The sequence below is a fragment of the Topomyia yanbarensis genome, chromosome 3 (assembly GCF_030247195.1).
Source record: "Topomyia yanbarensis strain Yona2022 chromosome 3, ASM3024719v1, whole genome shotgun sequence".
Lineage (NCBI taxonomy): Eukaryota > Metazoa > Arthropoda > Insecta > Diptera > Culicidae > Topomyia > Topomyia yanbarensis.
The window spans coordinates 363,074,453-363,091,743 of NC_080672.1; the positions used below are offsets into that span (position 1 = coordinate 363,074,453).

At 40.2% G+C, this 17,291-nt stretch overlaps 1 protein-coding gene across 2 annotated transcripts; it reads right to left on the reverse strand.

Moving 5' to 3' along the window:
* Window positions 1–11,490: 11,490 nt before the first annotated feature.
* Window positions 11,491–14,130, reverse strand: LOC131692386 (zinc finger protein 723-like). 2 transcript variants are annotated; one of them, XM_058979396.1, is made up of 4 exons: window positions 13,995–14,130; window positions 13,530–13,826; window positions 12,687–13,471; window positions 11,491–12,628 (listed from the first exon to the last, which is right to left on the reverse strand). In XM_058979396.1, exons 2-4 carry the CDS (start codon window positions 13,674–13,676, stop codon window positions 11,683–11,685), a joined length of 1,878 nt encoding a protein of 625 aa, XP_058835379.1. In that variant the 5' UTR covers window positions 13,677–13,826; window positions 13,995–14,130; the 3' UTR covers window positions 11,491–11,682. The 2 variants fall into 2 exon arrangements, with proteins under 2 accessions (XP_058835379.1, XP_058835378.1); XM_058979395.1 differs by having other exon boundaries at window positions 11,493–12,628; window positions 13,530–13,690.
* Between the last annotated feature and the right edge of the window lie 3,161 nt (window positions 14,131–17,291).

Here is a 17,291-nt window from a genome sequence, read left to right on the forward strand (position 1 = left end):
CAAGCGCCAATGGATACTTCTATTATTATGCAGCATATTGATTATTTTTTTTATTTTCAAACTATTTGAAACCGAGTTCTAGTGAAAATAGGTTTTGTCCCAGCACTGCCCTAGATGACTAAATTCCCCATGAACCAAAGCTCACTTTCCAAATTCCACAGCAGAAACTCCGCATAGCAATAAAAGCTTATATCATCACTGGTAGGGTCAGTGTTTGACACCAGGTAGCGCTAACAAAGTCGAGGAGAATCTATCTAATTCAAATTCTCCACGCGACAAAAGAAGGAATGGACTATGCACAATCGAAATGACGTGGGAAACATTTCAGTAAACTAAAAACATTTATTCGAATCCAGATATAATTATTTATTCTACGAAATGTGTATTATGTATTCTAGCGGGGTTTTGTTTTCAAACGGTAAGCATGGTTTTTTATTTTAATTAAACTTTTTTTTTATTGCCTTTTACCCCCACACCAAAAAGCTCACAAACGGAGGCCCTTGGTAGTGGACACAGCGTACAAAAGAAAAGGTCAGCACAACAAAACAAAGTTACGAATCGCGGAAACGCTGAGAACAAAAAAACAATACGAGACCGACAAAACACAAAATTTGACAAGAAGCTAGGGCGAGTACCCAGCGGAAAAGAATCCTTTTAAGGGTCCCATCGTAGCTTTGCAGGAAGCTTATAATAATTTAAATTTATTTATTACTTATTGCTAGAAAAAATGCATTTATCAATTGTTTTTATTAAAAAAAAAAATGTTAACCAATTATAACTAAAAGAATAAGCTCGATTGGTGGTGAACGAAGTTTATATTAAAAATTCTCCTATTTTATTTTTTAAAATTAGTTTCAATTTTGCTTGGAAACGAGTGCGACATGTTATTTGCTTCAAATCAGTAGGAAGCTGGTTAAATAACTTAGGTCCGATGAAAGAAATGCGTCTTTGACCAAGGTTCGTGGATACTCTGGAGTATAATAAATGATTGGCTTGTCTAGTGCTGTGAGCTCGAATGCCTGTTGTAAATTCTAGATTATTATGAGCAATAGTATTATGCAAAGCATTGTGGATGTATGTTATTGTTTGGTAGTTAGTCAACCCAAGCAAAGGTAAAATGTTGTGGACATTATTATTGTATAACAAAATAGTAGGGTACATAATTCGTTTTTTATAAATAATTTTAGAACATCTGTTTTGAAGCGTTTGTAGCTTTTTCAGATTCGAAATACTGGCACGGCCCCACACAGATACAAGGTAGTTCAGCAATGAGTGGATGTGCGCATAATAAAATTTTAGAAGTACATGCTGGGGAACAAAAGAGCATACTTTACGTATAGCCCCACATAACGATGCAACTTTTCTCTCTATAGATGTTATATGCTCAATCCAGGAGAGTGTGGGGTCTAAGTGAAGTCCTAAATATTTGAAACAGTTAGTTTCCTGAATTACAGACTGTCCCATTCTTGGGTCTGGATGCACGCCTATAGCTCTTCTAGATGAACGAAACAGCATATATTTAGTTTTTGATAGGTTCAAGGAAACTTCAACCCAATCAGGCAACGGGGCCCGGAGTGCAAAGCGAGGTGCGACTACTTCTTGAATACTCGGGTGTTTAAACATGTGCATTTCGAGGGGTGCCACTAAGAACGCCGGCACATGTGCACATGGAGCTTCGTGATCACGTGCAACATGCGGGCTCATAATTTTTAAGTACGTTTTACTTTAGTCTTTTAATTTGCACCTAGCGCTTGAAGCATACCAAAAGGATGATGTCAGTTTGAAAGTCGAGCAGATTGCCTGCTTTTGCTCTGACAGACTTCATTAAGTTTGCTGCAAGCACGTTTCTCGGATCTGACAGTACCTGCCCCAGCTCAGGTTCTCACAACCACTTTGTTGTCCAGGTCCCAGGCCATAGCATGCGTCAAAATTGTTACGGCCAATTTCTTCACTTGGGTGAAAGCTGGTTTTCGTTGAAAACCGCTTTTCGGCTAATTGGTCACCTGCCACCTGAAAACTGGTTTTCAGCGAAAACCGGTTTTCATTCGGTGAAGAAATTGGCCGTTAAAGGGCGAACACGAAATTATTTCGACACATTTAACAGGGCATAACATTTTTACCATTGGGTAAAAATCAACCAAATTTTGCACAGTTTCTCATTGATGTGTATTGTTTACATGCTCGGCATGTCGCAGAGCTACGTCCAGAATGCAAAGAAGAGAGCTCTCTTCTACATGCACACAAGGTACAGAACTTCCCAAACCGCGATGAGCGGCAACAATCGACGGCTAAAACTCGGGCACGGAAGCTCTACAAGAAAATGCTGACAAATCTGCTGTGTGATGGACGACGAAACGTATATAAAGCCGATTTTAAGCAAATTCCGGGGTTGAAGTTTTTCACCGGCAAGAGCAAGTTCTATGTGGACGACAAATTTAAGAAGAAGAAAATGTCGAAGTTCGCCTCCAAATATCTCATTTGGCAGACCATCTGCTCTTGCGGACTGAGGATTGAGCCTTTCGTGACAAAGGGCACAGTAAATGGCGAGATCTACAAATCTGAGTGCCTCGTAAAAGCGCCTTTTGCTGTTCTTGCAGCAGCACGACGAAGCTCCGCTATTTTGGCCAGATTTAGCATCATGCCACTATTCTAAAAGTGTCCTGGAGTGGTATGAGGCCAATTCTGTCCATTTTGTTCCAAAGGACATGAATCGGCCGAACTGTCTGGAGCTGCGCCCGGTGGAGCAGTACTGGGCAATGATGAAGCGGGAACTTCGGAAGAGCAAGAGGACAGTCAAAGACGAGAAGGTCATGTTAAGAAAATGGGAAAAAACACACTGTTACCGGATGACACTGTAAAGACTTTGATGGAGGGCATCAAGCGAAAATGCATTCAATTTTACACTCAAGGCTCCATCGATTAACTTTTCTTTTGATTTTTGAAGTTAATATATGTATAAAACTACCCTAAAATTTTGGTTTGATTTTAAACATTATAAGAAATTTGGCATGGCATTTTCGGTGTCGCAATGATTTCGTGTTCGCCCTTTAGTGTAGTGAACAGAGACAGCCTATAAAACGTGGTATTAACGCTACCATACGTTGAAGAAACTGTCACAAATATGAGCACAGAGGCAGTTTTAGATTTGACACATACTGGGACTTTCCAATATAAGGACCAGTGGCGTAGCAAGAAATTTGGTTTAAGGGCGGGCTGGTTTGACGAAAATCGATTGATTTTCGAAATTGCTTCAATAGGAGAGACCGGGGCTAGTTGGCGGTGTTTTCAGTTTTCATTTTTTACCGCTTTGATGTAGGTAGATCTTGCAAAATAGAACACGTAACATGAAAGGGCAGGCTGTTGGCAACATCTCTGAATTTTATTAAAATGATTGATGCATCGTCTCCATTTTTAAAGACAAAAATATGTGACGCGGAAAACCCGCCAACTTACCCCGACCCCAGGGTAAGTTGGCGGTACGTATGGATGCCCCAAAAAATAAGCAATCAAATTTAAATACTTCAGGAGTTTTTTTGGAACGTTCTGAATGTCTTTTCAAGAAAACTGTACATTAACCGACATTTGATATGTTTTACTCTCAATACCCCGGCATTTTGGCTTTGATACGTACTTAATATTCAAAAGAAACTTTTCTAAATTCTTCAGGCAATTGACCGAAGTAAATGTCTCCTGCATTGACGAGATACACAAAAAAAAGACTTTCTTACTTTGGAGTGAAAATTACAGAAATATTTTTTTTGATGACGTTGACTATTTTTGCACTGTAAATAGTACCGCCAACTTGCCCCGTGTGCATGAGCGTCAACTTACCCCAACCGCATATTTAAAAAAACCTGTTTTAATCCACCTAGAGGTGCAATTGTGCCTTACTCATTTCTCCAAACTATGATTTAATAGCTGGTTCGTACAACATAATATTATGGAAATGTCTTTCATTCTTATTACACTTTGTAAGTATATATAAGAGCACCTTTTTGCATTCATCGCGGTATCGGTTTGAATCGGAGTTTTCTATGTGATTGCACTCCACAACCCGTAACTCCGGAGCCGGAAGTCGGATGGAGATGGAATTTAATATCAGTTTCCGGGGACGCAACACCTTTCATTTGAGACTAAGTTGATCAAATCGGTCTAGCCATTTTCGAGAAACCAATACAACCGTTATTCTGAATTTGGATACTTCAGAATTCGTCGATGGTGGCCAGTGTGGCTATAGAGACTTTGAGGAGCTAGATCTACAAATGCAACAGTTGTGTTTACATTTTGGAAGAAATTCACCTCTTTACATTTATCGCAGAATTCGAATCGGGATTTGTTGCGTGATCGTACATATCACCCTGTAATTCAGGAACCAGAACTCGGATCCACACAAAATTCAACAGCAGCCGATGGACCTTTCATTTAAAATTAAGTTTGTCAAAATCGGTTCAGAAAATTCCGAGAAACCGATGTGGACAAATCAACAAATTTTGTTTTATAACCATACTCTTCAACTCGTAATCCGGAATAAGATGTCGGTTGAAAATGAAATTTAATAGCAACCTACGGGAATATTATACCTTTCATTTGAATCTTAGTTTGTAAAAATCGGTTCAGCCATCTCCGAGAAACCGATGTGTACATTTTGTTAACAGATCCACACATACATACATACATACATACATACATACTACATACATGCATACATAGATACATACACACATACATACACACAGCTATTTTGCGATCTCGGCGAACTGAGTCGAATGTTATATAAGACTCCGCCCTCCGGGCCTCGGTTAGAATCAGGAATCAGAATATATTGGCTCAAATGGCACGTTCCCCGTACATAGTCGGGGATTTGTGCCTTGCCGTGTGTTTTCATCATTTCCTGAGCGGAAGGAAAGGACAAGGAGGTGTGGGGAAGTAAAATTGGAAGGGTGGGAAAAATAACAGCACAAAACAAAAATAAACAACAGGTAAGTTAAACTTACAAGTAGTTCAACTTGCCTGCGAATAAGCCTAAAGCTCTTTACCACATTGGATAAGAAACTTTAGTATGTCTCTGAGTTTCAGTCGACCAAACATGGTTTCGTCTATATAAGGACGGCTGAAGACTCGTAATCGCAATTGCGCTAGCGCTGGACAGTTGCATATCAGATGATATGAGGTTCCGTAGTCGGATTCACAAAGATCACATGAAAAAGACTCAGCGCGCTGAATAGTTGCCATGTGATAATTGAGTTTGCAGTGGCCGGTTAAAGCCCTGGTCAGCATGCCGCAGTGGAGCTTCGAAAAATGTAAGAGATTTTTCGAAACCACTGGGCATGGTTGTTCTACACTCAAAAAAAAGTAAACGTTATGCCTATTGATTTTACACATAGATTTTTGCAATTAACGGAGGCATATAGACACTATTTGCTGGCACATAAACCTAATGTGTGTATTTACAAGAAATATTAATCTTACATTCACATTTCATAACTATTGGGCACATAAAACCCCATTCTATAACAATATGCACATATAACTTATGTGTGTTCATACATAGTTTATACAGTTGACACATAGAAGATATGTGTGCGCGAGATAACAATAGCATTTCTTCTTCATATGAATTTTAAGCGGTTTGAAGCAAATAGAATTAACGTTTGGATTTTTTTCAGTGTAGAAACGCCTTTGTTTGGCGACACGTTTGTAGATTTCTCCAATAATTGCGGTGCTCGGACGAAGCCCAGGACCGTATTTTTTCCCTTATCCAACTTGTCGAAATTGGCAGCGCGGGCTCAGGACCAACGAAGTCAATCGCTGAACCTGCCCTGGCCAATTCGTCAGCCCATTCATTTCCAGTAATACCGCAATGTCCGGGCACCCAGACAAGGTAGATAGTGTTGACAATGCTTAGTTCTTCGATTTGGGTTCGGCACGCGATCACTAGCTTGGACCGGGATTTGTCTGAGCTAAGGGCCTTGATTGCAGCCTGACTATCGGAGCAGAAGTTTATAACTCTGCCGGACAAACTCAGTTGAAGGGCCGATTGCACCCCGCACATAATCGCAAAGATTTCTGCTTGGAATACAGTACAGTATCTACCTAGTGAGTGAGATTGTTCCAGTCTCATTTCACGACAGTAGACACCAGCACCAACACGTCCCTCCATCAGAGAACCGTCAGTGTAACAAACCACTTGCGTTTGTTGTTGTCTTTCCATAAAGCCAGACAACCACTCCTCTCGAGAGGGAATCTTAACATGGAATGTCCTGTAAGGAAAACTACAAGTGAGTGTAATATCGCTGGGAGCAAGAATATCTTCACCCCATGTAACCATTTGTGACCACAATCGTGTATGACTGGTAGCAAGATCAACATGATTACTGTTCCAAAGCCCAGTAACCTGTAGTCTGTATGCACATGATAGTGCTTCTTGTTTTAAGTGTATGTGTAATGGTTTGATATTTAGAAGTGCCTCAAGAGCAGCAGTCGGAGTCGTGGTGAAAGCACCAGTCAACGCCATGAGCGCCATTCTTTGCAGATGGTTTAGCTTTGACTGGACTGTCACCACCTCTGCCACCACACAAGGCATCCGTATGACAGTATTGGACTACAATTGTCGTGTAAATCCAATAGATGTATTTAGGTTTGAGACCCCAGGTCTTTCCAAAAGTTCGTCTGCACTGCCCGAAGGCCATGCACGCTTTCTTGACTCTGAACTCAATGTGAGCAGACCAATTCAGTTTGGAATCCAATACACATACATACATACATACATACATGCATACATAGATACATACACACATACATACACACAGCTATTTTGCGATCTCGGCGAACTGAGTCGAATGTTATATAAGACTCCGCCCTCCGGGCCTCGGTTAGAAAGTCGGTTTTTGGAGCAATTGCATAACCTTTCTATATAAGAAAGGCAAAAGAATAATATTTAATTAGCTTAATAAGCACGAGTTCAATGTTATCTTCATGTGATTATAATTTGGAAAGGTTGGTGGAATGGGTTTGAACATGTAGGGAATGGGGGGGGTTAGTAGAGTGCGAGTGGAGGATGCGTCAGAAATCCTTCATCTTATTTCGGTATACGGGGTGGATGAAGGAAATGCGGGCGTGAGGGTGGTCCAAGAGGAGGGGAGTGATGAAGGAGGGAGGTGTAAGGGCAAGGGGGGGGGCGGCGACGCAATACTCAACTGCATATTTTGCCTTCTATTTGAGACTTGGTTTGAGAAAATCGGTTCAGTCATCACCGATGAACCGATGTGACTTTAATTCCATATCAACATTTGAATAGGGCTAATCAGATTTGTAAACAAACTTTTGTTTTGCTGATTTCTCCTAATTTGTTATCATTTCAACACAGAAAACATTTGAAATTGATTCTACCAAGGATAAAGATGTTGATTCATGTGTATTTTTCATGAAATTCAACTCGGTAGCGGAATAATGAGCGAAATAAGTTTGTTTACAAAAGTCTCATTAGCCCTTTTGAAGAATTACTATGGAATTGTGGAATATGCCCGGAATTCCGGACTTCCGGAATCGTCGATAGTAGACAATATATTCAAAGAATGTTTGATTGGCAATCAGTGATCTAGATCTGCGATTAGAAGTAATTTGGTGACCATTTCAATAGTTTTTAGCCTCTGAGGTATTACGATTGTACCGATTTATATGGGAAATTCCAGTGTATCCTTACTAACACCCCTGTAACTCCGGAAGCAAGAGTCAGAACCGAATGAAATTCAGCAGAAGTCGATGGCATTACTGTATCTTTCAGTTGAAATCAAGTTTGTAAACATCGGTAGAGAATTCGTTGTGGAATGGGTGTGATATTAGCTTAGGAACTTGGCGGGTTCCCCGGGGGCGTCATGAACCGTCATAGCTGGCCAATGTGGTCAAAGCTGCTTTGATTGATCATTAGTGATCCAGACCCGCAAACTAGAGTAATGTTACATCAATTTTAATATGTTTTACATCATTTTAACATCATGGTGGTACCAGTTTATATGGGAATTTGCTGTGTGACCGCACTCTTCAACCCGTAACTCCGGAAGTCGGATCAACTAAAAATTCAATAGCAGCTTATGGGAGCGTTATACCTTTCAGATGAAAATAAGTTTGCGAAAATCGGTTCAGCCATCTCTGAGAAAATTGTGTGAGTTTAAATGACACACACATACACACTAGGGTGGGGCAAAATGATCGTTTTTTCAGCACAGCACTTTTTTGGTTCCATTTGGGGTCCCAAATAACTGTTCAAAATTTGGGGTCGAGTGGTTTTGACCCGGCGTAGCGCATTGCGTTTGAAATTTGTATGGAAATTAGTATGGGAAAACCTACTTTTTTGTATTTTTAATTCTACAGACAACAATTTTTACTGTAGTATGCCAACAAATAGATAGAAGTGTAGTCAAGGATATGCTGAACAACTTTGCCGAAGGATGTATGTTGTTAGAATGTCTCTAAACCAAGTTATAGCTGTTCAAAGTTAGATACATCGAATTAAATGCCAAAAATCATTTTTATTGCCAACACTGCGGGTGTAACAATTATATTTCATATAGCATTCCGAAATTAACATCATATATTTTAGATTTTCCACATTGGTATGTTTGGATGAATTATTCAAAATTCTTAGCTCAATTTCATGAGCGTAGGTAGTTGAGCAATAGGGCATAGTGAGGGGTGAGGGGGGTCTTTAATATGTAGAAATTCGAGCTGAAATATTATCGAGTTGGAATGTTCAGATGAATTATTTCAAAAAATTTACACAACGCATAATGGTAACGATGAAATAAGACATACTGTATCCTTTTGCCTTGACTTTTATCAATAGAAGTTACGTTACTGACTGAATCAACTGATGTCGAGTTGATATGTTAGAGGATTGCATTGGATATTTTGGTTTAATACTCATTATAATTTGATAGCATGCTCATTTGTGGTGCTGGGCAAAATACGCCAACGCGTAATAAGGTAGCAGACGATCAACGAAAGGATGTGTGTGGATGAAAAGCCATATCTGCAACTGCAGTATCCTCAACGTACACTGCCCTCACGCAGCGAGACCCAAGGACGAGAAAGATGCATTTTACGCGCATTTGGAGTCCGCGGCAGAATGCGAAGCTCCTCATCAGCGACACCCTTGAGATCATCTGATTAACAAACTGACGTCCACGTTTTAATGAACGGAAACTTCTTCTCCAGCATCACAGATGTTCGCACCTTTCGCAGTGCGAATAGATTCGGAAACGCCTATAGGAAGATCGGGATACCGAGGCGATGGAGCATCTGTACAGAGTTACGAAAATTCTACGAGTAGATAAATCGCTCGTCCATAGGCTATGTGCCACAGGCCAACATATGAAGAGATACCAATGGAGACCTTCTCACGACCGAGTGTGGGTTGATCGAGACGACGAGAGATCGTAGACGACGAGAGAATCGCAAGAATCAGCCTGGGGACATGCACAGCCGACGACAGATTCCCTGTGCCGGATCTACCTAAGATTCTTGAGAAGATCGGACGGTTGAGGACTGATAAAGCCGCTGGCAAACTGCCATATGAGCTGCTGAAACACGGAAAAGAGGCCGTTGGTTAGAGCACTCCACTGGGTGGTTTTGAAGATCTGGGAGAAACAGATTTTACCGGATGATTGGATGGAGGAAGTAGTATGTCCCATCTGTGTTAAGCAGGATTGCGGTAACTAGTTACCGAGCTATCACATTGCTGAAGGTGCTCTCACAAAATTGGTATATGATGCCCAAATACGAATTTCCGGATAAACGACAATAGATCGAGTGATGTGTCATGAGTATTAGAGATACTTTCGAGTCCTTTTGAAATCCGGAAAGGGCTACGGCAAGGTGTGATAATAAGAGCGAGGATTGATACGAGTGGTGCGGTTTTCCGGAAGTCCGTTCAGCTTTTTAGCTTCGCCGGAGGTACATCCGACTGACGGTTGAAGAAAAGTGAATTGAACTGGTCACGAATGCGTCAGACATAGTACATGAGAGTAAAAGGTTACGCCTCCAACCGAGTAAATCGATTGATGGCGATGAGTTCGTGTATTTGGGCTCACTAATGACTTCAAAAGAGAAATTTGGAAACGTATTCTAGCAGGTGAACGTTGTTACTTTGGGCTTTGGAAAACCCTTCGATCGACACCGCATGAAGTTAACCTTCTCTAAATCACTCATGAGACCGGTTGTCCTGTAGGGTAAAGAAACATAGAGCATGATCGCGGGAGACCAACGCAATCCTAGTGTTTTCGAATAGATCGTGTTGAGACCGATCTACGATGGGTGCATATGAAAAACGGAATGTGGAGACGGCGTATGGACAGCGAATTGCAACAGTAGCTTGAAGTACCACCCATTGTTCGCTCAGCGAAATTTAGGCAGCTGCGGTGGGCTGGGCATGTCGTCAGAATGGTGAACAACTCGGTCTAATTGTTCTAGAAACTAATCCGACAGCTACAAGGAGGGGAGATCTGGTCAAGATGAAGGAGACCTAGGAGTCGTCGTGGCCTGCGAGGCGACAAACAGCCATAGACAGAGTGAACTGGAGACGACTTCTTGATACAGCAAGTGACAACATGGCCTTAGACTGATTGGTAAGTAAAGTATTTAAGTGAAAGTTTAACAACAAGTGTCTCAACACAAAAAAAACATCTTCTGACATAATTATTGTAGTGATAAATCCTCCTAGAAATTATAATCGAAAATCTACTCGTCAAAAAAGTAGTAAGAGACTTAATGTCTTCAGCAAAGTTGTATGGAATTTCATTTAAAACGTCTTTATTGAACATATTAAAACTCTATGCATATAGCATATCCAGATATAGAACAATATTTACGAAATGATTCTTAAATCCAGATTTCTTCTATATTACTGTAAACTTCACAGGCACATTGCTTGGATAAAATGTTTATTTTATTGTTTATTTACAGCAAAAGAGATTGATCATATACAGTAATATCAGAATAACTTGTGTTGAAGGTTCACTTTCGCAAATAGATTAATATATCTCTCGATAGCATTCGTTTCTTTAACCACGTTATTTGCAATAAAATTCTCGAAAACTAAACTGAAGACATCAAGTTTTTCGAGTCTATTTTATTTGATATTGACATGATTTGTCAAAAATAATATACTCACTAAGAGATCAGTTACAAGATCCCATTCCCACAATTTACCAAAAGTACCCATGGTGTTCTCAATGTAACGATCAGATAATGAACTTCGAAAATATTTATTTAAATATTAAGCATTAATTTTTTTTTAAAAATTGGTCAGCTTTAGTCGAAACCAACGTCTTTCAAGTCTCTAATATAAAATAAGTGAAAAGTATTATGTTGACGCCGTAAAAATTGAAAGAGAAAGCAAACAAAGAGTCACGCATTGTAGATATGTTGTTTTGAATAAAAGCTCTAGAAATATGATGTGATATAAGAAAAATTAAAACATATCTAATATCTACACATAATTATCCCATGCGTATAGTTAGTATGGGACATGGGACTGTTATGCACATATCGGCAGTGTAGATAAGTTAGAAAATCGAAAATGTTTTTTTAATCAAAATAAAATCAATCGAGAAGATAATGTCGGACGTAATCTCAGTGATTTTGACAATAATTACGGCTTTATCTCTCACATAAATCGCCTAAAAACTACTCTTTCACCTCCGATACCAACGTACTGTCCTCGGTAGCCAGATTCGGATGTACTCGTAAAATGTGTTTCTGGCAGCTGCCTTTCGTTCTAAACTGCCGCTGACAATGAATGCATTGGATCGGTTTCTCCTTGGTATGCACAATCTTATGCATCGCCCAGCTGCTCTGCCATATGAAGTCTCGGTTGCACACATCGCAATGGTGTTTGACTTCTCTGGTGTGAATCCGCATATGTTTCCGGTGTGCGTCGTGGGCTTTAAATCGCGCACCGCACTGGTCACATTCATATGGCCGCTCGTTGGTGTGTATTCGTCTATGCCTCGTTAGCACGCTTCTAGTAGCAAATGATTTCGGACAAAAATCACAAGCATAGCGCCAATCCTTGGTGTGCTTATAGGTGATGTGCGTCTTCAAGGTCGCTTTTGATTTGAATACACCACCGCATATATCACATACGAGGGATGTAGTTTGGTGACGTTTCAAATGCTGCTTAAACGAGCTCAGCACGCGGTACGAAGCATCACACTGATCGCATTTGTACTTATACTCTAGTTTTTCCAATTCTTCCTTGGATCGACGATATCTTACATTATTGGGATAAGAAGCGGGATCGTGAGTTACCATGTGCTTCTTACAATGTGCATCCGATATATATTGTTTCTTACATTCCGGACATGCAAACAAGAATGTTGTTTTCATTGTAATCATATCGAAGGCAGTTTCATTATTTATTATTTCTGTAGTTTCCGTATGTTCCAGAAGGTGACGATTTAAAAGTGATTGCAGCAAAAATTTTCTCGGACATTGATGACACTTCAACAATTGTTCCGCGTGGAATTTTCTTGAGTGAACAAGCAGTTTTTTATAATCGTCAAAATCTGTCTTGCAAATCACACAAAACTTCGGCAAGTGCTGATCAATATGTTCATTCAAAAGTTTTCGGCTGAAAATCAAGATAAAAATAAATTACGAGGAAACACAAAACGGACTGTTTATACAACCTTTCAAATCTTTCCGGACAATGCTCACACTCATAGTTTTCAGGATTTTTCAGATGAAATATTTTGGCATGTGCACGCATTTTCGCCACGCTTCGAAATTTTCTTTCACAGAACGTACATTGCACTGTCAAAGACTGCTGGGTGTGACCTAAGATATGTCTCTCCATCGCATGCTTCGAAACAATCACCAAACCACATTGTCTGCAGCTAAACCCGTGACTCTCTGTTAAATGATCACTGTATCTCTTTCCAGCAAACGATTCAAGGCAGTCTTCAATCGGACAGATCTTCTCATTGGAATTCTTAGGTAAATCAGTATTCGCATTCCGTACCACTTCCGGCTCATTCTGCGGAGGATTTGTTCCATTATCCTTCTCAACCGATTCGTCATCGCTGGATTCAAATACGAAAGCTATTTCGGGCAACGAATCGAAATCATCCGTTGTTTGCTGTTCTAATTTCACAGCGTCAACGTCAATCGGGAAAAAGGGTTTTTCCGCTGTGTCCCGTACTGTTTGGACTATTCCTATTTCAGCAAGAAACTCCTCAGTGGGCATGTCAGGTTTGGAAATTATTCCTATCTCAAACAAAGTAGACAACAATGGATGGCCATACTTTTCCGTAACTAATTTTACCAATGATGCCTCGCTGGGTGATTCTTTGGCTTCAAGCAAAGTTGCGTAAAATCGCCACACCTCCGTACATCGAGTTCGGAACTGATGAACATCCTCTAACTTAGAGCAACAACTACGGCATAAATAACTGTTTGCATAGGTTACCGTATTCTGTAAGTTAAATTAACCTTTTTAGGTTTATCGTACGGGGACGTATTTGAATACTTACCAAAGACGATTCTAGTAGTACTTCGTTATACAAATCTTGAAACATTCGATTCGCTGACAAATGTACAGTATTTTGGTCGTATTTAATAAACTTTAGACAAACCAGGCAATGCGCCGGAACATTGTCGATATGGAATGCTTCTCCCATTGGCAGACTGACACCTACGTTGGTTATTGGAAGTTTATTAGTAGCAGGAACTTAGTGTTTGGGTGTTATAGTTTATATCATAACTATTTTGAAGTAGATGAGCAAGAACAATCACTATCCTAAGATCACGGTTCTGATTCACATGTAGATCTATGAAATTGAAGAAATAATATTTCAATAGGTTCCGCGTTTTTTAATCGTGACGAATGAATATTCCAATTTAGTCACGTAAATAAAACTAAACAAAAACCGCGTTTTTAGGTACACAGAATGAATTGCAAAATAATCTTGAGCTCTATTTGTATGTATTGGACTTACCAAAGTTGTCTATACTTTCAATAATAGAATAAGTTTTCAAGAATTTATTTTCTTTATCGGCGATTTCAAAATTAGCCTGAATTACGGACACTGGTCAGATACGAAGCCGGACAATCTGTTTGAAACATGTATAGCATGGTTTTGGTGCAAAGGACACACTGCATTACCGACATTTGATAACCAATATCAACTGTGGTTCTATGAGTCAGGATATCCAATGCAACAACCGCGGTTGTTGTATTAGATATCGCCTAGAAAACCCACCTACACCCAGTAAAGTTAAGCAGAAAAAGGAGCCGGAATGATGATTGGTTCCAATTCGTATTCCGGCTTCGGTGGCACAACCAGCTCTACACGCCACCGAAAAACTACCTAAAATTGAGTACTTTTGACTCAATCTCGTGGTAACAACCTTGATTTACTTTAATTTGCTTCAATTTAAGTTGAATTTACCTAATTGTAACTATACCCCAAACAGCTCAAAAGCAGAGTGTATGTAAGGAGAGTGAAGACAACTGTCATGATTATCTGTCAGTGATATTCCAAACGAACAAACGACCTGTCAAAATACATGAAATTGACTCGTTTGGAATGACACTGACAAATAATAATTGTTCTAATTTTGACAGTGTCGTCACTCTCCTTATATGCACTCAGCTCAAAAGTATCTTACTGCACGGAAGACCTAGACTGAGTCGAATCTCTCGTTTAGTTTTTGACAACACTAACGCAGTCAAACCATTCGGAATATGATTCGGAATCCTGAATGGAGTCAGTATGGATTCCAAATCAAATGCAACAACCGATTCTGAAACCGATTGAGTCGGAATCGGTTGTTGCATTTGATTTGGAATCCATACTGACTCCATTCAGAAGTCCGAACCGGTTCCGGAATGAGTTTAACTGGGAATAAGTGCGAAACCGACGCACAACTCAAAAGTACCTAAATTTAAGTTAGAAGAACTTATTCTGTAGGGTTTTTTTTATGGTTGCGTGTACCCTCTAAGAACGGTTGGTTTCAAAATTGTCCAATGAAGGACGTTTGTTGGACCAATTTGGACAACGTCCAAATAACCGTTCAACAAACGTCCATCGTTGGACCCGTGTTGAACGATTTTGAAACAATTTTTTGGACGTCTCAGTGGGCAGTTAGAATCGTTTGTGTCGCTGGAGTCGAAATGATAACTAGAACCAGCCAGAAATCCGGCTAAACTTTACTAAGCTGAAAAACCCAAAAAAATATTTCAAAATCGTTAAACACCCCTCTAAGAACGGTTGGTTTCAAAATCGTCCAATGAAGGACGTTCGTTGGACCAATTTGGACATCGTCCAAATAACCGTTCAACGAACGTTCATCGTTGGACCCGTGTTGAACGATTTTGAAACAATTTTTTGGTCTCAGTGGGACGGGTCCAACGTAGAGCACTCTAGTTAAAGTGTGGCCAAGAGGCCATGACGTATCCAAACGAACATGAAATTTGACGTATTCACAATAGAAATACGTCAGATTTGGATACGTCAAATGCGTCTTGGCCGCACTCTAACTAGAGTGCTCTAGTCCAACGACGACCACAAAAACAGACATCCATAATCGAACAAATATGTTAATTCCCGGTCAAACCAATCGGAATTTGATTTGGAATCCTAAATGGAACCAGTATGGGTTCCAGCTTAAATGCAACAACCGATTCTGAAACCGATTGAATCGAAATCGGTTGTTGCATTTGAGTTGGAAACCATACTGACTCCATTCTGAAAACTCGAGTTAATCTCATTCCGGAACCGGTTCGGATTTCTGAATGGAGTCATTATGGATTCCAAATCAAATGTAACAACCGATTTCGACTCAATCGGTTTCAGAATCGGTTGTTGCATTTGATTTGGAATCCATGCTGACTCCATTCAGGATTCCGAATCATATTCCGAATGGTTTGACCGGGTTAGAGCCCTCTAGTTCCCAGTTAAACCCATTCCGGAACCGGTTCGAATTTCTAAATGAAGTCAGAATGGATTCCAACTCAAATGCAACAACCGATTCCGACTAAATCGGTTTCGGAATCGGTTGTTGCATTTGAGCTGGAATCCATACTGACTCCAGCTCAAATGCATCAACCGATTGAGTCGGAATCGGTTGTTTCCTTTGAGCCAGATTCCATACTGAATCCATTCAGGATTTCGAACCGGTTCCGGATTGGATTTGACGGATAGTTGGGATAAGTTGGTGGCGACGCTACTTTTTGAACGTATATTCTATTTAAAAGTTTACACATTAACTTTAGAGCGCACTAGTTAGAGTGTGGCCATGAGGATGAAGAAAACACATAACGTATCCAAACGAGCATGAAATTTGTCATATTCACAATAGAAATACGTCAAATTTCATGCTCGTTTGGATACGTCATATGTCTTCTTCTTCATCATGGCCACACTCTAACCCGGTCAAACCATTCGGAATTTGTTTCGGAATCCTGAATGGAGTCAGTATGGATTCCAAAACCCACTGAGACGTCCAAAAAATTGTTTCAAAATCGTTCAACACGGGTCCAGCTATGGACGTTTGTTGAACGGTTATTTGGACGTTGTCCAAATTGGTCCAACGAACGTCCTTCATTGGACGATTTTGAAACCAACCGTTCTTAGAGGGAACAAATGCAACAACCGATTCAGAGTCGGAATCGGTTGTTGCATTTGATTTGGAATCCATAATGACTCCATTCAAAATCCTAACCGGTTCCGGAATGAGTTTAACTGGGTGCCAGCTCAATTCTCGACAAACATGTCAAATGGTCCTAAGTGCAATGAGAGCCTATCCCCGGTCAAACCATTCGGAATCCTGAATGGAGTCAGTAAGGGATTCCAAATTAAATGCAATAACCGATTCTGAAACCGATTGATTCGGAATCGGTTGTTGCATTTTATTTGGAATCCATAATGACTCCATTTGATTCGGAATCCTGAATGGAGTCAGTATGGATTCCAAAACAAATGCAACAACCGATTCTGAGTCGGAATCGGTTGTTGCATTTGATTTGAAATTCATAATGACTCCCCTCTAAGAACGGTTGGTTTCAAAATCGTCCAATGAAGGACGTTCGTTGGACCAATTTGGACAACGTTCAAATAACCGTTCAACGAACGTCCATCGTTGGACCCGTGTTGAACGATTTTGAAACAATTTTTTGGACGTCTCAGTGGGTCCATTCAAAAATCCTAACCGGTTCCGGAATGACCCACTGAGAAGTCCAAAAAATTGTTTCAAAATCGTTCAACACGGGTCCAACGATGGACGTTCGTTGA

Bases quoted from the DNA above. Each gene is read 5' to 3' on its own strand.
- LOC131692386 (XM_058979396.1), bottom strand. From the start codon at position 13,676: ATGGGAGAAGCATTCCATATCGACAATGTTCCGGCGCATTGCCTGGTT. The intron at 13,472-13,529 runs GTAAGTATTCAA...TTTAACTTACAG, and splicing joins TACTACTAGAATCGTCTTTG to AATACGGTAACCTATGCAAA. The intron at 12,629-12,686 runs GTTGTATAAACA...CTTGATTTTCAG, and splicing joins TGTCCGGAAAGATTTGAAAG to CCGAAAACTTTTGAATGAAC.